The following is a 23,231-nucleotide window of genomic DNA, read 5'->3' as shown; positions in this document are numbered from 1 at the left end:
GGAGGCGGAGCTTGCAGTGAGCTGAGATCTGGCCACTGCACTCCAGCCTGGGTGACAGAGGGAGACTCTGTCTCAAAAAAAAAAAAAAAAAAAAAAAAAACAGGGCCGGGCGTGGTGGCTCACGCCTGTAATCCCAGCACTTTGGGAGGCCGAGGTGGGCGGATCACGAGGTCAGGAGATCGAGACCATCCTGGCTAACACGGTGAAACCCCGTCTCTACTAAAAATACAAAAAAATTAACTGGGTGTGGTGGCGGGTGCCTGTGGTCCCAGCTACTCGGGAGGCTGAGGCGGGAGAATGGCGTGAACCCGGGAGGTGGAGCTTGCAGTGAGCCGAGATTGCGTCTCTGCACTCCAGCCTGGGTGACAGAGTGAGAGACTCCATCTCAAAAAAAAAAAAAAAAAAAAAAAAAAAAAAAAACAAACTTCTGTTATTAAAAAATACTGTGTTACTCGCAAAGAAAAAGCTTTTTTTTTTTTTTTTTTTTTTTGAGACTGAGTCTTGCTCTGCCGCCCAGGCTGGAGTGCAGCGACCGCATCTCAGCTCACTGCAAGCTCCGCCTCCCGGGTTTAGGCCATTCTCCTGTCTCAGCCTCCCGAGTAGCTGGGACTACAGGCCCCGCCACCACGCCCGGCTAGTTTATTTTGTATTTTTTAGTAGAGACGGGGTTTCACCGTGTTAGCCAGGATGGTCTCGATCTGCTGACCTCGTGATCCGCCCGTCTCGGCCTCCCAAAGTGCTGGGATTACAGGCTTGAGCCACCGCGCCCGGCCAGAAAAAGCTTTTAAGACTCAGTAAAAAACTAACCTGCTTAGGACATGACAAAGTTGATACACAAGCCTGTACAGGTTTAACATAGGTTTGATCCTAGGTCTTTATTTAGAAAATAGTTTCCAGCTATAAGAAAATTTAAAACCTTCACTGTATTACCAGTAATAGAAACTTGCTTGCTGCTGCCCTGTGTATTACACTTGCTCCTTCAAATAATAAAAGTGAGAACTCCCACTAATTGTGAAAATTCTCAAAGAGGGGGATAAGGACGGAGACCACTACTACTCCTGCTGCCCTCCTCCCGCGCCCCCGCCACCTTGCCTAGTTCACAAGACAGGAGGAAAGAGAGAAAGAAACAAAAATAAGATAAATAGCCAGACAACCTTGGCACCACCACTCGGCCCCAGGAGTTTAAAAAAAAAGTAGTAATAATAACATCAACCCCTGACCTAAACTACTTGTGTTATCTGTAAATTCCAGACACTGTATGAAAAAAACATAGTAAAACTTTTTGTTCTGTTAGCTGATGCATGTAGCATCATTAAATCCCACGCTTGCTGGATTTATCACGACCCTTTCACGTGGACCCCTTAAAGTTGTAAGCCTTTAAAAAGGCCAAACATTTCTTTTTTGGAGAGCTCGGCTCTTAAGACGCGAGTCTGCCGACACTCCCGGACGAATAAAAAACCTCTTCCTTCTTTAATCCGGTGTCTGAGGAGTTTTGTCTGCGGCTGGTCCTGCTACAATCCCAAAGCCTCGGGAAGCAATGCTGATCTTTGCTGGACCACCATGTACTTTCATGACACCAATCCCTTCCTATCCTATTCAACTTCTAAAAGGTGCCCCTGGGCAGATGCTGGCTGTCTGAGGCGACCTGGGGTTCAGGTCCCTTTCAGATGAAGGTAGGGTCCAGCCCTATGGGGCTTACTGGTTTTCTCCCCGTGTGCAGAGACAAGAGATTGTGAGAAATAAAGACACAAGACAAAGAGATAAAGAGAAAACAGCTAGGCCCGGGGGACCACTACCATCAAGACGCGGAGACCAATAGTGGCTCCGAATGGCTGCGCGCACTGATATTTATTGCATACAAAACAAGGGGGGCAGGGTAAGGAGGGTGACTCTTTCAAGTGATTGATAATGTCAAGCAAGTCATGTGATCATAGGACGGGGGGGTCCTTCCCTTTTAAGTAGCTGAAACAGAGAGAAGACAGCATACGTCAGCATTTTCTTCTATGTACTTATAAGAAAGATCAAAGACTTTAAGACTTTCACTATTTCTTCCACTACTATCTGCTACGAACTTTAAAGAGGAACCAGGAGTACGGGAGGAACATGAAAGTGGACAAGAAATGTGACCATTAAAGCACAACACCACAAGGAGGGGTTTAGGCCTCCGGATGACTGCGGGCGAGCCTGGATAATATCCAGCCCCCCACAAGAAGCTGGTGGAGCAGAGTGTTCCCTGACTCCTCCAAGGAGAGGGGACTCCCTTTCGCGGTCTGTTAAGTAACGGGTGTCTTCTTCCCAGACACTGGCGTTACCGCTTGACCAAGGAGCCCTCAGGCGGCCCTTATGCGGGCGTGACAGAGACAGAGTGCTCACTTCTTGTCCTCTAGGTCACTTCTCACATTGTTCCTAGGTTATATTAGTAATGCAACAAAGAGTAATATTAAAAGCCAATGACTAATGTTTATACTAATGATTGATAATTATCCATGATCATTTTTATATCCAATTTGTATTATGACTATTTTCCTTTTAACTATTTTCTTTATTATACTGAAACAGTTTGCATCTTCAGTCTCTTGCCTTGGCACCTAGGTAATCCTCCGCCCATAGATGAAATCGGAGCTCTGCTGACATTGGTGTCTTCTCCAGACGTACTTGGTGGTCCAAATTCTTTCCCTTGGCTTTACAAGTGAGCCAGCGGTGTCCTGCTGTCAAGCCTGAGAGATAATGGGCACAGGCGACACTTTTTAGGACATGTGGGTGTTTTTAGAAACAAAACAAGTAATGTTAGCCCTGAATTCTCCGTTTCACGTGTTCTTCCTGATATTAACCACACGTTCTTTCTAACATTAACCACCACATCGTCTTTTTGCAATAATCTTGGCAGGGGAAAATATGCTAGCCAGGGTGCACTAAATCGATTTCAAGCACGGAGGATGGGTCACACCAGGCAGTTCAAAAGACCCGTCCCTGAGCTGGGCGCGGTGGCTCACGCCTGTAATCCCAGCACTTTGGGAGGCCGAGACGGGCGGATCACGAGGTCAGGAGTTCGAGACCATCCTGGCTGACACGGTGAAACCCCGACTCTACTAAAAAATACAAAAAACTAGCCGGGCGTGGTGGCGGCGCCTGTAGTCCCAGCTACTCGGGAGGCTGAGGCAGGAGGATGGCGTGAACCCGGGAGGCGGAGCTTGCAGTGAGCCAAGATCGCGCCACCGCACTCCAGCCCGGGCGACAGAGCCAGACTCTGTCTCAAAAAAAAAAAAAAAAAAAAAAAAAGACCCGTCCCTGCGGCAGCGGAGACCCCGCCCCTCTCCCGTGCGCCCACTCCTTTCGGTCAATCACCGCAGCGGGGAGCAGCTATTTGAATGTCCCCGCCCCCTATCTGAAGGCCGCTCTGCCATTGGCCCCGCCCCGCCCCGCCCACCGTGGCCAGCCCTTCAAGTCCCGCGGCCCCAGTACGCAGGGCGGAGACTGTGCCGACATGGAGTTGGGTCTCGCGGGCCGCCGGGTGCTGGTCACCGGGGCGGGCAAAGGTGGGCGGCGGGGAAAGGTCGGTAAAGGCCGGCGGAGGGCAGAGGCGGGCAGGGGATGCCCTCACTGAGCCGCGCTCCCGGCAGGTATCGGGCGCGGCACGGTCCAGGCGCTGCACGCGGCGGGCGCGCGGGTGGTGGCTGTGAGCCGAACACAGGCGGATCTTGACAGCCTCGTCCGCGAGGTAGGCCCCGCCGGGTCCCAGGGCTGCGAGGCGGCGGGGCGGCGAGCCAGGAGGGGGCGCCAGCCAGCGGGGGCGGTATCCCGGTGCGCGACTTCGCCTCCCCTCGCGGGCGCTGCGCTTCTCACCGCGGCCTGGGCGCCCTCGCACCGTCTTCCGGGGCTGGTGGCCTGCGTGGGCGGTCGGGCGGCCGGCAGAGCTGCCAGGGCCCCCGGGCTCAGAAAGAGGCCGAAATGGCTGCGGAGCAGGCCCCGGGCAGGAGTCGCTCGGGCTCAGGGAGGAAGTGAACCGGCCGGAGGCAGCGCCTGGCTGCTGGCCCCACAGTCCTGACACCTCCGGAGCTCCTAACTCCTTTCCTTGTCCGGCTGAAAGGTCACCAGCCCCAGTCCCCAGCTGTGCCGCTTGCTGGGCACAGAGCCTCTGGTAACTGCCCCCTGATGCACACAGTGCCCGGGGATAGAGCCCGTGTGCGTGGACCTGGGTGACTGGGAGGCCACCGAGCGGGCGCTGGGCAGCGTGGGCCCCGTGGACCTGCTGGTGAACAACGCCGCTGTCGCCCTGCTGCAGCCCTTCCTGGAGGTCACCAAGGATGCCTTTGACAGGTGAGCCTGTGAGGGCGGAGAAACCTCAGGGAGGGGCTGTCCCGGAGGAGGCAGCAGCCCTAATCTCTGACCAGGGTCTGTCCTTCGGCCTCTAGATCCTTTGAAGTGAACCTGCGTGCGGTCATCCAGGTGTCACAGGTGAGCTGCCCTGCGGGCTGGACGGGAATTCTGATGAGTGGTGCCAGCTCTGCCTCACGGTCTCGCTGCAATTTCAGATCGTGGCCAGGGGCTTAATAGCCCGGGGAGCCCCGGGGGCCATCGTGAATATCTCCAGCCAGTGCTCCCAGCGGGCAGTAACTAACCATAGCGTCTACTGTGAGTACCCCAGCTGTGCCCTCAGCCCCACCCCCACCCCAGCCTCACCCGCATCACCAACCCCAGCCACAGCCAGCTTGGGTTCCTCTTCACAGGCTCCACCAAGGGTGCCCTGGACATGCTGACCAAGGTGATGGCCCTAGAGCTCGGGCCCCACAAGGTGAGCAGGGCTGGGGTACCTCCCCCAACCTAGGGCACCCCACTCGCCCTGCTGACCCCAGCTGTCCCGGTGTAGATCCGAGTGAATGCAGTAAACCCCACAGTGGTGATGACGCACATGGGCCAGGCCACCTGGAGTGACCCCTGCAAGGCCAAGACTATGCTGGACCGAATCCCACTTGGCAAGTTTGCTGGTGAGTCAGGTGGGAGATCAGCCAGCATGGTGCCAGCAGCCCCTGTGCGTGCCCTGGGCAGGGGTGGGAGGGAAAGATGGGCGACAGCCTCCTTCATCTATGCCCCTGACCCCCGCCCTGCCCACAGAGGTAGAGCATGTGGTGGATGCCATCCTCTTTCTGCTGAGTGACCGAAGCGGCATGACCACGGGCTCCACTCTGCCGGTGGAAGGGGGCTTCTGGGCCAACTGAGCTCCCTCCACACACCTCAAACCCCATGCCGTGCCCATCCTACCCCCAATCCCTCCAATAAACCTGATTCTGCTGCCCAGGCTATGTGCTATTCCTAGGCTGCCAGCAGGTAGCTGGGGGCTTGGGGCCTGGTAGGGAATGCTGGCAGAGACCCATGAGATTCATATTCCAATCCAAGGCGGAGCCTGGCTCCCACTCCTGAGGTCTTCAGGCTTGGCCAGTTTGCTGTCAGGGAGGTAGGAGGTGGTGAAAGGCCAGCTCCTAAAGAGGGTGGTGAATTTCAGCAAGGTTGGCCTTTGGACCTGTCCAGAACCTCTGGGGTGAGACAGTGTGTGCTTGTTGATCACCCGCTCTGTGAGTATACGGTTGGCTCCTCTTCCTTTAAGCTAATGAGTAAGACAAAAGGGAAACAAGGAGGATGTCAAGCTTCTCCACTTCGTCAGTGACCTGAGCCACTTTGTTGAATCAGATGGTTTTTGGATACTAGAAGAGCATTTCCTCAACTTGTGCTGTTCACAATGTAATGAGCAGACACAGCACCCTGAAGTCTAATCTACATTTTAATCATCTTAAGTCTAGACAAGTAACTGTAAATCAAGTCCCAGTGTGAAGAATTTGCCAATTCCCATGGTGTAAATACTCCCACCACAGCTGATTTCCAGCTACCAGTTAGATGTCATTGAATGGGGAGCTGGAAGAGATGCCCTCAGCACCCCGTTATGTGGTGTCTGTGTCCATAGGTGCCGCAGATGTACATAACCCGGGGCAGAGAAAACAGTCCTACGTGCAGAAATAACTAGGAAGTGATGTTTGTTGATTTTGCTTTTAATAACACAAATTGTAAACTTCTATAATTTAATTGTTGTTGATCATTAACAACCGGCTAGCAAAATTCTTGAGAATTCCGCAGTCGGCTTTCCTGAGCCAGTAGGAGCTGCCCCCACACAGCACCAGGCGGAAGCAGACGGTGGCCCTCAGGGCACCCTCCAATCCCGAGTGACTCCACACCCGGGACCATGGTTCGGGGCCCACCGTTTCTGGCTTCAGCGTCAGCAGACTGTGCTGGGTCGCTGCTCTCTTCGCTTTCCACACCACACCCCGACCCCCATGCCCTCCTCCACCCTGCCCCTCCGCCTGGATTGCCCTTACTCCCAGTGCCAGCCAGAGGAGCCGAGGGATAGGGGGAGGCTGCCTTGGCTCCCATGGGGCTCCGAGAGGCCTGACCTGCTTCAGCCTCTTTTCAGACTGTCCCAGTCAGCACAACAGGAGCTGCCTGAGAACCAGGCCGGCCTCTCCCCGACATGTGCCCTCCCAGAGGCGCCCATCAGCCTGAGGGAGCCTTGTACACAGCCAAGCAAACATCCCAAGGGCTCAATGCACTAGCTATTGCTTTGATCTGGGTCAGCTGCTTTGGGGGCTCAGCAGCTCAGGCCCCTCTTCCCTGGGGTGGGGTGGAGGAAGCTTAGTGCTGCCCTCTGGGAACTCGGCTCCGAGGTGAGGTGCGGCTGGGGTGACAACCTGCTCTGCACCATCACTTGGGGGAATTAGGAGCAAACCGCCCCAGGGCAGAAGGGCAGGTAGTGAGAGGCAAGAGGTGTAGGTGGAGAATGTTTATTGTATAAAATAAGAAGGGGCCGCCCCGCCTCGGGGCGCAATGGACAGAACTCCCCCCCACCCTCCCCCTCCAGGGAAGCCCATCCTGGGGCTTCCCTGCACCTGCCCCTGCAGCCCTGAGGGAGACCCTGCTCCCTCCTGGCCTCCGGCGGGGGCCAGGGAAGGCTGGAGCCACACCCCAGAATGAGGCAGCAGAGAGGACAGGATCCTGCCGCCCAGCCTCATCCCCATGCTTCCCCCCTGCCCACCCTCACCGCTCCCCACAGCCGACTCAGGGACACCACACGTCTCAACACAACAGCGGACACGTCTAGGGCTGCTCCCCGCCAGCCCTCAGGCTCAGGGGTGCCAGGGCTCTAGAAGACCGTGCACTTCTTCCCTGGCTTCTTCACTGGCGGCGGGCAGAGCACTGCGCGGATTGCCTCGTCAAACACTGTCTTCAGGCCCCGCTGGGTCAGGGCTGAGCACTCCAAGTACTTCACAGAGCCTAGGCAGTGAGGAGGGGAGACAATGAGGGTGGGGTACAGCGAAGCCTCCCCACCCCTCCCCTGCAGGCCGCCTGCGCCTACCCACCAATCTCCCGGGCCATGGCCAGGCCCTGTGGGTAGGTGATGGGCGCCAGCTTCTTGTCCCGCAGCCGCTCAATGGTGTCCTTGTCGTCGCGGAGGTCCAGCTTGGTGCCCACCAGGAGGATGGGCGTGTGGGGGCAGTGGTGCCGCACCTCCGGGTACCACTGCAGGGACAGACGCTCTGACCCCAGGCCCGGAATCTGCTACCCCAGCCCCACCTGAGCAAGTCACGGCCCTCCGGGACTTTCCCCACTGCTCCAGAGCTACACTTGGCTCTTCCTCCTTCAAAGGGTGACCAGGGGCAGATTTGGTGGGGAGATATTGAGAAAAAACACGCAGCCAGGGAACCTGGAGACCTCCCAGGGCCTCCCAGTCAAGGCCCATCCTCAGCAGACAGAGAGCCCCTCCGTTCTGAGAGCTGTGCCCACCACCACTACGCCACCCCATCAGCCCCCACGGTTATTTTCAGACCCCACCCCATGTGCCTACTCCAGGCAGAACCGTATCTCAATCACCTCTGAAGGACAACTTGTCAGGGCAGGTTCTGGAGCAAGCCCTCTCCCCACAGGGGCCCCCAGCCTTGCCCTACCTTGGCACGAACGTTCTCGAAGGAGGCCGGGCTCACCAGGGAGAAGCAGATCAGAAAGACGTCCTTGGGAAGAAGGTGGGGCCTGGTGGAGTGGTCAAGGGCTCCCCAGGGCCCTGCTCCCTCCCTCATCACGACCTCAGGGACCCACCCAGCTCCCGGGGCTGGCCCTGTTGTCACCTACAGTTTGGGGGTAGGAGAGTGGCCGCAGCCGATCATAGTCCTCCTGCCCCGCCGTGTCCCACAGCCCCAGGTTGACCGGCTTCCCGTCCACCATCACGTTGGCCGAGTAGTTGTCAAAACTACAGAGTAGTGAGGGCAGGGTCAGGGCTTCGGAGGGGTCCCAGAAACCCCTGGCCCTGCTGGCCTGTGTCTTGGGTTTCACAACTCTGCACGGAACTAGAACTCTAGCCAGCACCTCAGCCCCAGCCGGGAAGCCCAGACAGGGCCACCTGAGCCGACATGGAAGCCCAGGGGAGATCCTGCCCATGAATCCCCCATGCCACACTCACACGGAGGGCCTGTGCTCTCCCGGGAAGCCCCCACACTCACACGGAGGGCCTGTGCTCTCCGGGGAAGCCCCCACACTCACACGGTGGGGATGTACTCTCCGGGGAAGGCGTTCGTCGTGTAGCTGATCAGCAAGCATGTCTTCCCCACGGCGCTGCGGACAGGGCAAGCCACGTGGCTCCCAGGCCCGGCCTCGGACCCTCTTCCCAGCAAGGGCAACCCCCTCCCCAGGAGCCAGAGGCGAGTTAGGGGCGTCTGGGGTGGAGACAGGGGTCCCAGCCCACCAGATCCGCGGCGACCTAGGGCAGGCCGGGCTGTAGGGGCTGGGGTGGTGAATGGGGGCGCAGGGCGCCCAACACTGGGGCCCCAGGCAGAGGCCCCGACTCCGAGGGTGGCGGCAGGGGAGGGTGGGGCCGGCGAAGGGTTCAGCCCAGGTGAGAGGCCTGGCCCCACCCACTGGGAGGACAGGGCGGCGGCCCCGCCTCGCCGGCAGCCAGCCCGGACGGGAGCCGGGCAGCATCAGGTGGGCCCAAGCTGGAGGCCCGCGGAACCCGCCCCGCCCCACCCCGCCCCACCCCTCCCTACCCCGCCCTCCTCGGCCTCGGGGCGCACGCGGCTCGGGCGGGGTACTGCGGGGCCGCCTCGCGAGGACCCGGGCGCCACCCCCGCCCCGCCCCCGCTGCGCCCTGAGCCCCCGAGCCCCCCCGGCCCAGCCCAGCCGAGCGACCTCCAGGCCGCGCACTCACCCATCGCCGACCACCACGCACTTGATGGCCTGCATGGGCGCGGGCCGGGCGGCGGCGGGCGCGGCCGCGAGCCGAGCTGCGGAGAAATGCCCGGCGCCGCAGCGGCCGCGGACCCGAGCGCCGAGCGAGCGGCCGGAGACAGCCGAGCGCCGCCGAGCGCCGGGCGCGGAGACAGCCGAGCGCGGCCGGCGGGGGGCGGGGGGCGGAGGGCGGGGGCGGGTGGGGGGCGCCCGGCCGCGCGGCTTTGGGGGCGGGGCCGCCCGAACCCGGGCAGAGCTGCGCGAGCCGCGGAGCCCCCGCCTCTAGCGCGTCCCCTGCCCGGGGGTCTCTTGCAGGTCCCTCGGGGCGCCTCGCAGGCCGGAGAGAGCCCAGCGACCTGGACCCAGCGGGGACAGCTGTGCGCGCTGCGCGTTCTCGGGGACCCGCCCCCTGCCGCCGGGAGCCAGCTGGGAACTCCGGGTCTGCAGCCGCCCGAACCCCCAGACGGACAGTCCCAGCGGCCCTCCGGTCCCTCCAGGCAGCGGCGAAGAGGGGCGAACGGCCGCACCCCGGCAGGCCCTCCCTGCAGGGCTGGGGGCAGAGGGCCGCGCGTTTGGAGAGAGGCACGGAGGGTCGCGCGTTTGGAGGGAGAGGCGGGGCCAGGATGTATCACAAAGTGCAAACGCGCTGTATTTCCAAACCCCGCCGCGCGCAGGCGGCTGCAGCGTTCACGGTGACATCGCAAAAGGCGAGGGGGAGATGCGCCCGCGGGACCCCTTCCCGGTGCGCTTCCAGGTGGTGTCGACCGGGACGAAGGGGCAGCGAGGGAGCCCTTCCCAGGCGCCTCCCACGGGATCGCCCGGCAGCCGCGGCACCACCTCCGGTCACCGCAACCCCCGCGTGGAACAGACGACCCGGGTCTCAAGGGGCGGCGCGGGCGGGAGGCGGCCCCCGGTCCATCTCGGGCGCCGCCTGATGTACTCCTGCTGCGCCCGGGTCCTCCCGGCCTGCCTCACTTTGGGGGGCTCAGGGTCCTCACGGGGGACCCCTGCACGTAAGCCAGGACGGCGTTCTGCAGGAAGCTCGCTCTCTGGGCCTCCTCGTCCCGGATGCGGGCGATCTCCGCCTCCCGGAGCCGCAGCTTCTCCCGGAGAGATGCGTTTTCGCTCTCCCTGTCCAGCAGCGCCTCTCGGTGGTCGCTCGCCATCACTGCAGGGCAAGGAGCGCAGTGAGCGGGCGCAGTCCCAGCGCACCGTGGCATGGCCTCAGCACGGGAGACCTGGCCAGCCCCGCTCTCTGGCTAGCCTCACGTCCCACCAGTGGGCGGCGGGAGGGCGAGGGTCTGGCTCACCTTTCAGCTGGCGCTCCAGGGCCGCCGCCTTCTCCCTCAGCGCCTCCTGAGCCGCCAGCTCTGCCTGCAGCCGGCCGTTCTGCTCCTGCAGCTCCACGCGCACCCTGCTCACCTCGGCCACCCTTTCCTGGTCCTTGAGGCTCAGCTCCTGCCAGGCACGAAGGTTGGGGAGTAAGGTGAGGGGTCGGGCTAGCACGCCTGGGGCCCCCCGCTGGAGCCCTGGCTACCTGCTGCAGCTCTTCCAGGCGCCGCCGCAGGCTCTCGACTTGCAGGCCCAGCTGGCTGGCCCGGGTCTGGGCCTCGGCCACCGCCTGCCTCTGCTGCAGGCAAGCGCCCTGCGCCTCGTCCCGCGCCTGCGCCAGCAGTCGCAGCTTGTCCTCCAGGTGAGCCAGACGCTGTCGCTGTGAGCACAGGAGCCGCCACGGAGCATGAGGGGCTCAGCCTGAGCTCACCTGAGGGAGTCTGCATGGGCACGACCCCATCCCTCTGCAGGACTGGCTGCTCTAGTTACTGTGACTCTGAACCTGCTCCCCTGGCAGCCACCTCCTCCAGATGCCCTCTGGGCTCCCCTCCTCCCTCTCCGGTCACACCACCCTTCCAGTCCCTCCATGCGTGTAGTCACAGGCTGCAGAGATGAGCCAAACCTTTCCACTATCTCAGGCCCTCATCTAAGGCTGAAGCCGACCCAACAGTGTCCAGGGTGTGCTGATCTGACCTCAACACCACACTCCCGCCTCCCCACTCAGACCGCGGCTCTGGAGTCTGCATGTGGACCGTGATGCTGGGCAGCCTGGCTCTCGTAGAGGGTGGTGGACATCTGTGTGGCTCACCTCCTCCAGGTGGGCCTGGTTCTTGGCCTTGATCAGCTCCTCCTCCGCCTGGCCACGCTCACTGAGTGCCGCTGCTTTCACTCGGCCCAACTCCTACATAGACGGTCACCTGCCAGTGCGTTCTCCTGTCCCTGGCCCAAGGCCCTTCTCTCTCTGGCCCATCCAGCCAACCCCAACGAGGGGAGCTCCTCTCTGCCAGCCTCCTGAGGGCCACGCAGCTGCTCTGCCACCTAGCTCGCTGGGCAAGGTGCCTACGGCCAACGGAGCCCGAATGCCACCTAAGTCCCTCTAGCTTCTTGGGCACACTGGTGGGTGGGTCCCCAAAGTGGGACGTATGAGGCTCTGAGGCCAGGAAGGGGTGTCTGTGGTCCTGAGGTGGTGAACATCAGGGGTGCCTGCCTTGTTCAGCCCAGCGTGAAGGCAGAGCTTGGCCCTGCCTGGTGGGCGCTCACCTCTTCCAGGGACAGCCGAGCAGCCTCCAGCCTCTGCACCCGCTCCTGCATGGCCCTCTCACTCTCCTCCAGGTGCCGGGTCATATGCTCCACCTGCTCAGGGGCAGGAATTGTGGGGCCAGGCTGGAGAGCCGGGCCTCCCTACCTTCGCCCCATGGACTCCCCACCCTGGAAGGCAGGCGTCTCTTGGGAACCTTGTTCATTCTGAGAAAGCACTGCCTCGGGTGGCCTAGCAGGAAACTACCCTAGCATGCGCACACTGCACAGGTGGGGCTTGGTGTCTCTTCAGCGGCAGCCTGTACTACGGCTGAGGCATGGCCGGGGTCCCCTCCCAGCCCCAATAGAAGGTTCTGGGTCTGACATCCGCTCAGGCTGGCAAAATACAGCCACCCAGTGACCCCAGGTTGGCAAGGGGAGCTCCCACCGGGCATGTGCTTTGGGGACACCTGCATGACACCAAGGACAGAGGCTGAGGAGCATTAGAGGCCAGATGAGGCCAACAAAGAGGGCACCTCCTTGACGCGCAGGCTTTCCGAGTCCTCCAGGCTCTGTCTGCACCTTCTCTTCTCCATGTCCAGGCGCTCTGGAAGCCCAGGGGGCAGAGCGTGTGTAAGCATCTCCTGGGGGACCCTGTCCCCAGGGTGCCCATCCCCAACCCTTCCACAGCAGGCCTGCCCACGCCCACCCTCGGCCTGGATGGCCCGCATCTTCAGCTCGGCTGATGTGCTGGTCAGTTCCTGCCTGGTCTGGAACAGCTGCTCCTGCTGACACCTGACCTTCCGCTCCAACTCCTCTACCTGGAAAGCCGGCACCAGAGAGGGAAGCTGCAGCCCGGCCCTGCCGTGCCCACCCTGGGCTCCCTGGCTCCGCCACAGATACCTGGTTTTGCAGAAGCAGGTTCTTTTCATTAGCAGCAGACAAGTCTCTGAGGAGCTTAGACTCCCGCTCCGCAGCTTCCTGGGAGGGGAACGTGGTATGGGCAGTGAGGGTCACGAAGCTGCCACCCACCCCTCTCAAGCCCGCCCACCCACCTGCTGCTCCAGCTTGAGCTCCTTGGCCTGCCTCTGCGATAGGCTCAGCTGCTCCTGCTCCGCTGTGGCCAGGAGCTCCCCCAGGTCCTGGGCCTTCTGCTCTGACAGAGCCAGGGCGGCCTCCGTCATCTGCAGCCTGCAGAAAGGAAGGCCAGCACCCCCGCCCCGGCTGGAGCTTCACGTGCCTTACAAAGTCCTCGCTGCTCTCACTGTTGCTGGGCACCTAGTGAACCCCAGCCAGCACCCGCCTCCTCCAGGAAGGCTTCTGGGTTACTGCCCCAGCCTCACGGTTTCCCACCTCTACATTGCAAACGGGACTTGCACACAGGCTCACACCACCCTCCTCTGCGCTGTGGGCACGTTTCTGAAGTATCCTGAGCCACTCCCTACTTACTTGGCTTTGAGAGCGTTGATGATGGAGTGCCTCTCATTCAGGGCTTCCTGAAGCTGTCCTACACGGGCTGCCGACGCCCTGTGGGCAGAGAGGAGGGTGCAGAGAGTAACCCAAACCCCAGAGCGCTCCCGTACCCCTCTGGCCTCGGTAGCTGCTGCTGTTCCTTAAGCATCTACGGTCGCCTGGGCACTGAGCCTCCAGCCACCACCTCGTGGTCTCACTTGTGGGCTCAGGTTGGTCCCATCTGAGTCTGAGCCAGGACCCAATCCCTGAAGCCTTGTCTTGCCCCTGCCCTGCGCCCGCTCACCTGCTGCTCTTGGCCATCTCTTCCCGCTGCTTATCAATGGTCTCCAGCAAGTCCAGAAACTGGGGACAGAGACAGCCACAGCCCTGTCAGAGCACCTACAGCCTGTCCACACGACCTTCTCGGGGGAAGGAGAGCCGGTGCCCACCAACACAGCAAGGCAGCAAAGGGCTCCACCCACAGCGCCCTGTCTCCTTCACAGGAAGGGTGGCTCCTGCAGAGGGAGGCCTTGGGGCTCAGACACCAGCTCCCCAAGGAAGCCCACCTGCAGGAGATCAGACCAGGAGGCCGCCCTCCTTCCCGGTACGAGCCACTCAGACAGGCTCTGCGGCCCCAAGGAAGGGAAGGTGGGCAGACCACGGGGCCGAAGGAGGCAGGACATGGCCAGGCCCTCCAGCCACGAGCAGCTCCAAGGTCAGTGAAGGCGCCATTCTCACCTGCTTGGACTTCTCCTCCCGGAGGTGCTGGACCTCCTTGCTGAGGACGTGAGTGCGGGCTTGGTTCTCCTGGAAGGTGGTGAGCCGGTCCTGGCTGTGGCCCATGGCTTGCTCTGCAGAAGGGGCTGTGTCAGCCGGGCGCAGGGGCTCATGCCTGGAATCTCAGCACTTCGAGAGGCCGAGGTGGGCGGATCACCTGAGGTCAGGGGTTCGAGACCAGCCTGGCCAACATGATGAAACCCTATCTCTACTAAAAATGCAAAAAATTAGCCGTGCATGGTATTGCACACCTGTAATCCCAGCTACTCAGGAGGCTGAGGCAGGAGAATCGCTTGAACCCGGGAGGTGGAGGTTGCAGTGAGCCGAGATTGCGCCACTGTACTCCAGCCTGGGTGACAGAGCGATCTCAGTCACACATACATACACACACACACACACACACACACAAGGAGCTGTGTCACCCCGGAGCTGCTTAGCCTCAGGAGTGGCTGGTGGCCACCAGCCTTGCACCCGGCGGCTGGCTGCTTGGGAATCAATGCCTTGTAGGGCAAGGTCTCTCCTGGCAAGTCAGGGGTGCCCCCTCAGTGCATGAGGGTGGAAGGTGCTTCGTGGGGTTGGGGCTGTGAGCAGGAGGCACCTGGTGTTGGGGGGTGCGGGCACACGTGGGGCAGAGGTGGTGGGGGCTGCTACACCGCAAAAGGCGAGGGCCATCCTGGGGCATCTGGCCACCATTCCAAAGGTCAAGGGGCACCGCACAATGCTGAGGCGAACGCTGTGCCCAGCTCATGTTCTGGAAAGATCTGGGTGGCATGTGGCTAGGGGGCAGAGGTCAGGAGCGATGACAACACCCAGGGCAGCACTGAGGCAAAGCCAGGGACGGTGCAGCTGGAGCCAGAGGCCAGGCAGAGCCAGCAGAAGGGGTGAGCCCTCAGCACAGGGGCCGGAAGAGGCTGCCGCTGTGCGTGGATTAGGGAGTACGGCGCCTGGCAAAGTTCTCAGCTGGGTCTGGGGCACTAGGGCCTAAGGCTGAGACATCAGCTGCAAGAATTTGGGGTCGCTGGTGGGAGGGAATGTGGAGGCCAACACAGGCCAGGCGGCCCCACCTCTCATGACTCACATGCAGGGCCACAAACTCAGGGTGACCAGGGAGCCTTCCTGGCCAAGGCCTGGGCCACCTGAAACATCAGCAAAGCCATCAAGGCCAGGGCTGTGAGCCACACGGCTTCAGCTTTCCCAGCTGTGAAATGGGCACGCCGCCACTGCACAGGTCGTAAGAACTCAGCAAGCACAGGGCGCCTCAGACAATGCCAATGTGTGGTCAACGCCAATCAACTGCCAAACAGGTGCCCCACGACCCCTCTGCTCCTTCCCGCTTCCCCTGGGCGCTCAGGCTGCTCTCCTCATCAGTTCCAGTCCTGAGCCGAGCACCCCGACCTCAGCGGACAGGCCTCTGTCAAAGGCTGACACAACACTCCACACAGCCCCGCACCGTACCCACGGCTCTGAGGACATCCCCGGGGATGTTGTTCCCAGCCAGGTCCAGCCTCCACAGGGTTCTGTTGCTGGGGAGACAGTTCATGAGGGCCCGGCCTCCCAGGAGGCCAACGTTATTCCAGCGCAGGTCTGGAAGGAAACCTGTAGTCACCAGACAGAATGCACCTGGCAGAGGGGGAGCTGGCCTGGCCAGGGTGCTTCCCTGCGGGGCACTGCCTTGTGGTCAACAGAGCAGGAACGCAAGCAAGTCCCCTAGCCCCTTACTTCCAAGAGCAAAGGCAGCCTCAGAGGGATGAAGGAGCCTGAGGCGCCTGGGAGGCCTCACCCAGCTGCTGGAGGGTGGTGTTGCCCTTCAGGGCGAGGGCCAGCTCCTCAGCGCCCTTGTGACTGATCTGGTTGTTGCGGAGGTCCAGCTGCTGCAGGGCGCCGTTGGCCGCCAGGCCCCCGCAGAAGGTGGCGAAGGCATCGTCCCACGTGCCCAGGCTGTTCCACTCCAGCGTGAGGCTGCAGGAGGGGCAGGAACCAGAGTTCGCCTAGGGGACAGCCTGGCCTGTGGGGTCCAGGGCTTAGGGACAGGTGTGGGCTTGGGGTCTGATGGGCCAGAGCCTCTGACTACTCCCTGCCAGCATATGTGAAACACGGGCAACTGGCAGTGTGGAACTCGGGCTGCAGAACCATGTGCTCTGGGGCCAATCCTCAACCAGAGACAGGGCCTGCGGTGATGGTGGGTCCGGACCACCCCCCACCTCTGAATGGACTTGTTCTGTTGGAGGAGTTTTCCCAGAGCCTCAGCCCCTGCGGCCCGAAGATTGTTGCCCTAGGAGAGAAACAGGCCGTCAGTTACTCCCGTGCCCTGACTGGCTCTGAATTCCTGCCCATGCCCCAAGGGCCTTGGTCAGCCAGGGGACAAGGCTGGGGTGCACTCTGCAGGGAGGTGCAGCCTCCCTCAGCTCCTGGGCTCCCTGCCTTCAGGGGGCTTCCAAGGGCCGGCTTGTTTGCCGACATGAACTCTTGCTCCGGAGATGGTCACACACAGGAGGCCATCAGAGAACAGCCTGGGGACTCACAGACAGTTTCCAGCCACCTGCCCAGACCCCCGCCCCCTGACACCTGGCATCTTCCCCCTCTCCTCTTGCCGGGGTGGCACATTCGGACACTCAAAAGCGCAGGTCTCTCACCTTTAAGTCCAGAAAGCGCAGCACGGTGTTGGCACACAGGCCTCGGAGCAGCAGTGTGGCCCCTGTGTAAGGGGGGCCAGCGGTCACTCTCTGCCCCTCCTGACCCCAAGATCCTCCCCGTTGGCCCCTTTTCAGGGCAGCTCCCTAGACCCAGGGAGGGACAACTGTCCCGGTGGTCTGGGTTGGCGCTGGCCAAGAGTCTCGCTGTGAAGTCATGTTTGAAACACCTGCAGCCCCTTCAGGCACCAAGCCGGCTCAGCACGCGGGGAACCAGCTAAGAGGGACATGTTAAGGTCTCTCCCCTGTCCTACAGAGGAACTGTCCTCTACTCCCAGGTGCAGGAAGGGGCGCCCCTGCTCGCTTTAACCGAGGCACAGAAAGAGGAGAGCATGGAGAGGAAGCGACCTCTGGGGCTGCCGAGGCAACAGTGTGGGCAGCTAAGGAGCAGAGGGATCCACCCCGCCGCGCCTGCCCACCTTCCTCGCTGAGCATGCAGTCACTCAGGACCAGCTCCGTGCACAGCATCTCCCTCGGCAGCAGCTTGCCCAGGGCCCTGCAGGTCTCCACCGTCAGGCTCTGCGTGGCCAGGTCCAGCCGGCCCCTGGGAAGCTGGTGCAGCTGCTGCAGGACAGCCTCCTGGGGCTCGGCCCCACTCTCCCTGCACAGGCGGCTGTAGGAGCGCCGGAACTCCTCCATGACCCGCGGGGCCGGCAGGGCCTCCTCCGCATGCTCCCGCAGCTGCTTAAAGGGAGCCGCTCGGTGCGGAGCAGTCCCAGCGCCGGGTACGGCAGACGGGGCCTCCGCCGACCCAGACGAATCCGAGTGGGCTCTGCGGGCGGGAGGTCCTGGAGCGCGGGGGCTGGGCGGTAGGGCTGGGGCCCCGCAGTGCTTGGGGACTACCCGTGCAGGAAGCAGGCAGGCGCGTCGCGCGACCCCTCCAGGCCCTGCCGCGCCTGCAGCCCCAACCCCCGCCCTCGCGACTGCCGCGTCGGGGCCTCAGTATCCAGGAAGAACAAGGCGCCCCGGGAGAGGCCGCGGGAACTACAACTCCCAGCAGGCTCTGCGCAGGCAGCCCTCGGTGCGGGCCAATGAAAACAAAGGAACTGGCGCGCCCTTCGGGCCGCAAGCTGAAAGGGGGCAGCGCGCTCCAGGTTCATTGGCTAGAGGCATGAGGGTGGGGCCCCGAAGGGGCATGCTCCGGGCTCATTGGCTGATGGGTGTGAGGGTGGTGTCCCGGAAGGGAGCGCTCCGGGTTTATTGGCTGAGGGACGTGAGGGCGGGGCTGATGGAGGGCGCGCTCCGGCCTCATTGGCTGAGACATTGGGGCGGGGCTCCGAGAGAAGGCGCTCCGGGCTCATTGGGTAGGGGAGCGGGGCGGGGCTCCGAGGGCGCGCTCTGCGCTCATTGGCTGGAGGGGCGGGGTTCCGGAGGGCGCGCTTCGATGCTGCGATCATGGAGGGAGTCGGAGCTGGAGCCGGCTTCCGGAAGGTGAGGGCCGGCAGGCAGGGGCCAGGGAGGTGTGGACGCTCCGTCCCGACCCCACGCGTGACACCGTGAGGGCCAGACGCCAGCCCCCGCGCCGCCCACCTGTGTCTTTGAGGTTGGGCCCGTTCTCAGACTCCGACCCCAGCCCGGCCGCGCGCCCCGCGCCCTCCTGGGCGGGGTCTCGCAGCTAGTAGGAGGGCGCGTGGGGCAGCCGGGGCTGCGGGAAGGTGGAGAGGGTCTGCAGAAACAGGCAGGGGTGGGCGCCTTCATGGCGGAGTCCAAGCCGGCGAAGAGAGAGGACGAGCTGGGCCGCCGCCCTGCGCCCTGAGCCTGGGGTCTCCTGTTAAGGGGAGATCAGGCCCCAGGACGGGGACAGTGAGACCATCCAGCCCGAGGAGCCGGCAGGACCTACCCTAGCCGCCAGGCACAGTGGTTTCCCTTTTGCCTGCTCCCTAGTGGGCACCAGCACTGAGCTAGGAACGCGTGGTTTCCTCGGTACTCCACGTTACTCACACTTGACACGGATTAACCCCACCCGCGAGTGGGGAAACTGAGGCACGGGGGCGTTAAGTGACTCAGCAGAGCTAGGGTCAGACCCAGGCCGTCTGAGCCAGGATCCACCCAGGCTGCAAGGCGTGCCCCGCTCTTCCCTGCCCCTGGCAAGTGGAGCTCTCACAGGGTGCCATGTGCAGAGTCCATGTGCGGGGTCCCATCGGTGCAGGTAGAGTGGTTTCTGAGCCTTTCTTTCTTTTGCTCTACCTGAAGGTTGGGGCACTGAGCTTCCTCAGTGTCAGCAGGGCCTCGTGGGCCTCTGTGGCCTGGGAAGGGAGGGTCTCAGGCCCTTGTGAACCCATCCTGGGGGGAGGACTTCAGGGAAGTCGTGTAGAAGCAGGGAGAATTCTTTGTTTCTCCTGCATCGGGCCCTTCTTTATCACCCGAGACAGCAGGGGGTCAGTGTGGGGCACTCTGGTGGAGTTGCTGAAGATTCTCGCCAGAACTCAGAAGGAGAAAGTCACTGAGGCCTGGGCCACCTCACTGGGTGGTTGGGAGAATCCACCAGGTTAGAGTAGCTGAAAGGCCACTGCCGGAGAGGGGGCACTGGGGACACACCCCAGGAGGTCATGTGTTCTCTCCATCAAGCCCACCTGACAACTAGAGGCCCGAGGGCTCTGGCCAGAGCTGGAGTTGTGGTCATTGCAGAGGATGAATGTGAAGACGACGGGGAGCAGGGGGCCTGCAGCCCTGGTGTGGCGCCCACAGGTCATGGGGCAAAGCTGGGTGTGTCCCAGGCCCTCCCACAACCGCCCCAGTGCTGGGCCTGCCTTCCGAGGCCGCTGCCGGTGTACGGAGCAGCCCCTTGGATTGTCAAGGCAGCCCCGGCATCCGCCACTCTCTGGCGTGGGGTCCCGGAGCAGGTGGGAAGGTAGTGCCTTCTGGACGGTTTCCGGTGCCTTTCCGGTATTGCTGGCTGTAAGCAGCAGGAAGGACCAGCAGGTGGCGCTGGGCTCATGCGGGTGGTGCCTGGGACCCTGGCTAGGGGACAGCGAGGGCTCAGGACGAGCCGGGATGCTGGACCCTGCTGCCCCCTGCTGGGGAACATTTCACCTCCCGCGTCTCAGGGCTTCACCCATCCATGCTCTGCTTGTCACCTGCTGGACTGCTCCGGGTGAGGTGCTGTGACCTCCCTGTGGCCGACGCTGGCGGCCCAGCCGGTTGTTCACAGGTTAGTGCCTGTTTCTGGGCTCCTGGGCGCCCACTGCCCTGCCCCCAGCCCTGGACGCTCCATGCTGGCTCCTTTCCCAGCCACCGTGGGCCAGTGCCTGGTCTGGGCCGCCTCACTGAGTCTCGTGGCTCCACCAGCCACCCAGGGCTGCCCTCCTGAGTCTCGGCCGCCACCACTGCCGCTGCCACCCGCCACTCTGTGTGGATAGCTCCTGTGTTCACACACAATGCATCCCAAACTGAGCTCCTGCGTCCTGGCTCCAAAATACACATGCCCACAGCCCCCCATCTCCTCAGAGCAGTGCTGTCCTTTTGGGGTCTCAGCGTGGACTCCCCCCTTGTCCCTGTCCTCCGTCCATCAGGAAGGCAGAAAGGCCCTGGCTCTGCAGCCCCCTCCCTTCCCCCCACCCCGGGCTTGGCAGCCAGAGTGGTCCTTTCAAATGCCAGTGCTGCTTTCCACAAAAAACCTAGAAAGGATTCCCAGTTGCCTGCCACGGAGAGCTGATCAGGCCCTGGGCCCTCAGCGTCTGGCCCACCCCTCACTCCAGCCTGCGGACCACGCTGGCACAGCCTAGCTCTGTACCCCCAGGACACCAGCACCTCCTGCAGGATCATGAGCACCAGGGCAGGACTGGTCAGGAGCTGACCCAGCACCCAGAACAGAGTTGGCACAAGGAAGGCCTTACGGGTGGCACTCCCTCAGTCCAGCCCACCTGGGAGCAGCCACCTCCAGCCTCCAGACCCAACCCGGGCTCTGCCTTCCCTGCCTCTCCACAAGGAGAGCAGAGCCATGGCCCTCTGCCGGGGATGGGAGTGCAAGATCAGGCCAGACTCAACGAGGCCTTTCTCCACTCTCCCTGGAGCCCCAGCAGCGGGGCCTGCTCCCGTGTCTACAACCACTCACGCTGTAGGGAGGCTCCTTGCACAGACCTTGCAAAGAGTCCTGGCGCCCCGAGTGGAGCTGCCCACACATCCTGCTTCTCCAGCTTCTGCCACCCTAACCACTAGGCTGGCCCTCGTCCCCTGCCCTGGGAGAGGCCCAAGCACAGAGGGCATCTGCAGCCAGAAATCACAGCCACCGTCACCCAGAGCGATCACCAGCCCGGGGGTGCGGGGGGAGGGTGGGGCCTGGCTGACACCCCCTCTCTTCCAGGAGCTGGTGAGCAGGCTGCTGCACCTGCACTTTAAGGATGACAAGACCAAAGGTACAGGCGGGTGTGGGCGGGAGGTGGGTCCCCGTACTTGTCCTCAGAGACCCTTTCCCGCAACTCTGCAGGGCCAAGGCCTGGGGCGGGCGGGGGTAGGTCTGGAGCCCCCAGCCGGAGCGGTGGGTGAGGGTCCCACATGACCTCCCCTGCCTTGCAGTGAGCGGGGACGCGCTGCAGCTCATGGCGGAGTTGCTGAAGATCTTTGTTGTGGGTGAGTCCGGGGTCCACGCTCCTTCTGGGCACCGCGTCCCGGATTCTTTTGTGTTTTCACAGCGGGAAAACCAAGATGTGTTTTCCCCAGTTTCCCACAAGGTCCTAAACTTGGGTCTCCTGAGCCTGTTTGTCAGGTGCTGTGGCCTGGTTCTGGGGGCTGCCCGTGGGTGTGGGTGGGGGCACCGGCCCAGGCTGAGGCCCTCGCTGGGCTCGGGTTTAAGATCCCCCACCTCGCGTTTCTCGCCACAGAAGCAGCAGTCCGCGGGGTGCGGCAGGCCCGGGCAGAAGACACGCTCCGTGTGGATGTGGACCAGCTGGAGAAGGTGCTCCCGCAGCTGGTGGGTGAGCGTGGGTCGCGGCGCCAGTGGAGGTGCCCAGCTGGCTGGCCCTAAGCACTTCTCTCCCCCACAGCTCCTGGACTTCTAGGGATCTCAGCTGTGGCTGAGGCCACCCCCAGAGGAGCCCCGGTCCACAGAAACAGGCCTTGTGTTTCCAGCGGCCTCTGATAACAGGCGGGGAAGGACCTGAGGGGTTGAGTTGATTCAAACAAGATCCCCAGGTGTCTCCAGCCTGTGCAGAAGGGGCAGGACTGCAGTGCATTGCTGCCCTCGGAGTGTCCAGTGGGGACACTGGTGTGGGAAGGGGCAGCACCTGGGGAGTCCCTGCCTCTCCTCCCTGGGGCAACAGTGTGCGTACCACCCAGGGTCCTACAGGCAGGTGCTGGGAAAGGCCCAGCCACCAGGTAGCCTGTGTGTTTGACAAACAGCGGTTGGCAGCACCGCCTCCTGCCCACATTCCTGCCACCTGACATCAAAGCTGGCGTGTGACCTTTCCAGCCATGCGATATTCCCCTTGGAAGATGCTTCCCCCGGCTATAAATTTGTTCTCACAAAGCAGCATCAATAAATCAAAACTGTCTCTCCCAGCTTGGCCTTCTTGCCATTAATCACCCAAGTCAAACTGCTTCAAAGCCTCGCTCCCCGTGCGCACCCTTCCACTCCTGGTAAGAAAGCAAAGCACCAGGAGGACGCACTAACAAACAGCATGTGTGCGAGTGACTCGGCCCCGCCCCCAGGCGCTGCGGAACCCGGGCCGCGTACATGTGGCCACCCGCCTGGAAAATGTTACTCCTGCCCCAGGGGTTGGGGCAGCCACGGGAGCTGCCACCAGTGGGCAGTGGCTTCCAGGAATGTTCCTGTGGCCGCAGGCAGTGGCCACAGGCAGGACCAAGATGCACAGGGTGAGAGACTGGCCCAAGGGCCTGCTGAAATGAACAGGCCTCCCCTTTTCTCCGACACCGGCCCCAAGCAGTGCGTGGGGTGCAGCTCAGCCCCCTCAGGCCATGCCCTCTGCCCACCCTTGGAGACACAGGGCTGTGGGACCTGCCTGGATGCCCCGCCCAAGTCTGGCTGCCCTCTGACTCTCAGGGGCCTCTGGCATAAGCTCCACTTGTGCCAACGCTTGGGAAGTGGGCAGAGCCTTGGCCACTTCCCCTCCAGCCCACCTCACTTTCTCTCTCGTCAGAGCCCAGGACTGGAAGCACCCCAGGGGCTCTCAGCTGAGCACCATCCCGGTGCCCCACGCAGGAAGGGGAAGGGGTAGGGAGTCAGGGTGGGAAGCATAAGAGCTGCCCCGTGGGACCCATCAGAGGCGGCCCAGCCTCTCTCCTGCCCTGGTGCCCAAAGACAACTTTGAGGCAAGCCTCTTCATCCTTGATTGAGCCTCACTGGCCCCGGGAAGGCAGAGCTGCTGAGACCCACCCCTTCCCTGCTCTGCCCACCTCAGTAGGTCAGTTTGAAAGCCCTGGGAGCCTGTGGAAGTCATCAGACTTGCTGGGGAGGCTGGCTGTGGGGTGGGCCAGGGCCAGAACGCAGCACTATAGCCGCTCAGGGGCAGTGGGAGGCCCAAGGTC

The 23,231-nt window shown here is 62.3% G+C and overlaps 4 protein-coding genes and 1 long non-coding RNA gene across 10 annotated transcripts; 2 read left to right on the top strand and 3 right to left on the bottom strand.

Moving 5' to 3' along the window:
- Nucleotides 1–1,819: 1,819 nt before the first annotated feature.
- On the bottom strand, nucleotides 1,820–2,931 carry LOC144336064 (uncharacterized). Its single transcript, XR_013407485.1, has 2 exons — nucleotides 2,581–2,931; nucleotides 1,820–1,962 (listed from the first exon to the last, which is right to left on the bottom strand). It is a non-coding gene; the product is annotated as an uncharacterized LOC144336064 (long non-coding RNA).
- Nucleotides 2,932–3,469: 538 nt separating this feature from the next.
- Nucleotides 3,470–5,295, top strand: DCXR (dicarbonyl and L-xylulose reductase). The gene is made up of 8 exons (XM_001112983.5): nucleotides 3,470–3,536; nucleotides 3,621–3,718; nucleotides 4,163–4,317; nucleotides 4,413–4,455; nucleotides 4,533–4,632; nucleotides 4,728–4,792; nucleotides 4,868–4,985; nucleotides 5,113–5,295. The coding sequence occupies exons 1-8, from the start codon at nucleotides 3,485–3,487 to the stop codon at nucleotides 5,214–5,216; spliced, it is 735 nt and encodes a 244-aa protein (XP_001112983.3). The 5' UTR covers nucleotides 3,470–3,484; the 3' UTR covers nucleotides 5,217–5,295.
- A 1,516-nt stretch (nucleotides 5,296–6,811) lies between these two features.
- Nucleotides 6,812–9,331, bottom strand: RAC3 (Rac family small GTPase 3). 3 transcript variants are annotated; one of them, XM_015120615.3, is made up of 6 exons: nucleotides 9,242–9,331; nucleotides 8,578–8,649; nucleotides 8,170–8,287; nucleotides 7,989–8,051; nucleotides 7,400–7,563; nucleotides 6,812–7,317 (listed from the first exon to the last, which is right to left on the bottom strand). In XM_015120615.3, exons 1-6 carry the CDS (start codon nucleotides 9,274–9,276, stop codon nucleotides 7,257–7,259), a joined length of 513 nt encoding a protein of 170 aa, XP_014976101.1. In that variant the 5' UTR covers nucleotides 9,277–9,331; the 3' UTR covers nucleotides 6,812–7,256. The 3 variants fall into 3 exon arrangements, with proteins under 3 accessions (XP_014976101.1, XP_014976100.1, XP_077829498.1); XM_015120614.3 differs by having other exon boundaries at nucleotides 7,404–7,563; XM_077973372.1 differs by having other exon boundaries at nucleotides 7,046–7,317; nucleotides 7,404–7,563; nucleotides 7,989–8,101; nucleotides 8,166–8,287.
- Nucleotides 9,332–9,887: 556 nt separating this feature from the next.
- LRRC45 (leucine rich repeat containing 45) lies at nucleotides 9,888–17,705 on the bottom strand. Its single transcript, XM_001112894.5, has 17 exons — nucleotides 17,168–17,705; nucleotides 16,692–16,753; nucleotides 16,260–16,330; nucleotides 15,839–16,017; nucleotides 15,514–15,642; nucleotides 14,020–14,132; nucleotides 13,586–13,644; nucleotides 13,279–13,356; nucleotides 12,885–13,020; nucleotides 12,733–12,810; nucleotides 12,539–12,650; nucleotides 12,366–12,436; nucleotides 11,854–11,946; nucleotides 11,402–11,494; nucleotides 10,799–10,972; nucleotides 10,572–10,719; nucleotides 9,888–10,429 (listed from the first exon to the last, which is right to left on the bottom strand). The coding sequence occupies exons 1-17, from the start codon at nucleotides 17,385–17,387 to the stop codon at nucleotides 10,233–10,235; spliced, it is 2,013 nt and encodes a 670-aa protein (XP_001112894.3). The 5' UTR covers nucleotides 17,388–17,705; the 3' UTR covers nucleotides 9,888–10,232.
- A 419-nt stretch (nucleotides 17,706–18,124) lies between these two features.
- On the top strand, nucleotides 18,125–22,244 carry CENPX (centromere protein X). Of its 4 annotated transcripts, none has more exons than XM_015120611.3 (5): nucleotides 18,125–18,179; nucleotides 21,052–21,103; nucleotides 21,264–21,317; nucleotides 21,569–21,642; nucleotides 21,731–22,244. In XM_015120611.3, exons 1-5 carry the CDS (start codon nucleotides 18,144–18,146, stop codon nucleotides 21,743–21,745), a joined length of 231 nt encoding a protein of 76 aa, XP_014976097.3. In that variant the 5' UTR covers nucleotides 18,125–18,143; the 3' UTR covers nucleotides 21,746–22,244. The 4 variants fall into 4 exon arrangements, with proteins under 4 accessions (XP_014976097.3, XP_001113300.4, XP_014976096.3 ...); XM_001113300.5 differs by having other exon boundaries at nucleotides 21,569–21,657; XM_015120610.3 differs by having other exon boundaries at nucleotides 21,569–21,853.
- The last annotated feature ends 987 nt before the right edge of the window (nucleotides 22,245–23,231 follow it).

This window comes from Macaca mulatta, chromosome 16, assembly GCF_049350105.2.
Source record: "Macaca mulatta isolate MMU2019108-1 chromosome 16, T2T-MMU8v2.0, whole genome shotgun sequence".
NCBI lineage: Eukaryota > Metazoa > Chordata > Mammalia > Primates > Cercopithecidae > Macaca > Macaca mulatta.
This window is presented reverse-complemented; position numbering and strand designations above follow the sequence as displayed.

What these genes read in the sequence shown, in the direction of transcription:
- DCXR (XM_001112983.5), top strand. Translation starts at nt 3,485, where the DNA reads ATGGAGTTGGGTCTCGCGGGCCGCCGGGTGCTGGTCACCGGGGCGGGC. An exon ending in AACTAACCATAGCGTCTACT is followed by an intron (nt 4,633 to 4,727) that starts GTGAGTACCCCA and finishes TCCTCTTCACAG; the next exon opens with GCTCCACCAAGGGTGCCCTG. An exon ending in CCCACTTGGCAAGTTTGCTG is followed by an intron (nt 4,986 to 5,112) that starts GTGAGTCAGGTG and finishes CCCTGCCCACAG; the next exon opens with AGGTAGAGCATGTGGTGGAT.
- RAC3 (XM_077973372.1), bottom strand. Translation starts at nt 9,276, where the DNA reads ATGCAGGCCATCAAGTGCGTGGTGGTCGGCGATGG. An exon ending in TGCGTGGTGGTCGGCGATGG is followed by an intron (nt 8,650 to 9,241) that starts GTGAGTGCGCGG and finishes CCCTGTCCGCAG; the next exon opens with CGCCGTGGGGAAGACATGCT. An exon ending in CTCCTACCCCCAAACTGTAG is followed by an intron (nt 8,102 to 8,165) that starts GTGACAACAGGG and finishes GGGAGGGAGCAG; the next exon opens with GGCCCTGGGGAGCCCTTGAC.
- LRRC45 (XM_001112894.5), bottom strand. Translation starts at nt 17,387, where the DNA reads ATGGAGGAGTTCCGGCGCTCCTACAGCCGCCTGTGCAGGGAGAGTGGG. An exon ending in TGCGCTTTCTGGACTTAAAG is followed by an intron (nt 16,331 to 16,691) that starts GTGAGAGACCTG and finishes TTTCTCTCCTAG; the next exon opens with GGCAACAATCTTCGGGCCGC. An exon ending in CACCACCCTCCAGCAGCTGG is followed by an intron (nt 15,643 to 15,838) that starts GTGAGGCCTCCC and finishes GTTTCCTTCCAG; the next exon opens with ACCTGCGCTGGAATAACGTT.
- CENPX (XM_015120610.3), top strand. Translation starts at nt 18,144, where the DNA reads ATGGAGGGAGTCGGAGCTGGAGCCGGCTTCCGGAAG. An exon ending in TAAGGATGACAAGACCAAAG is followed by an intron (nt 21,104 to 21,263) that starts GTACAGGCGGGT and finishes CCTGCCTTGCAG; the next exon opens with TGAGCGGGGACGCGCTGCAG. An exon ending in GCTGAAGATCTTTGTTGTGG is followed by an intron (nt 21,318 to 21,568) that starts GTGAGTCCGGGG and finishes TTCTCGCCACAG; the next exon opens with AAGCAGCAGTCCGCGGGGTG.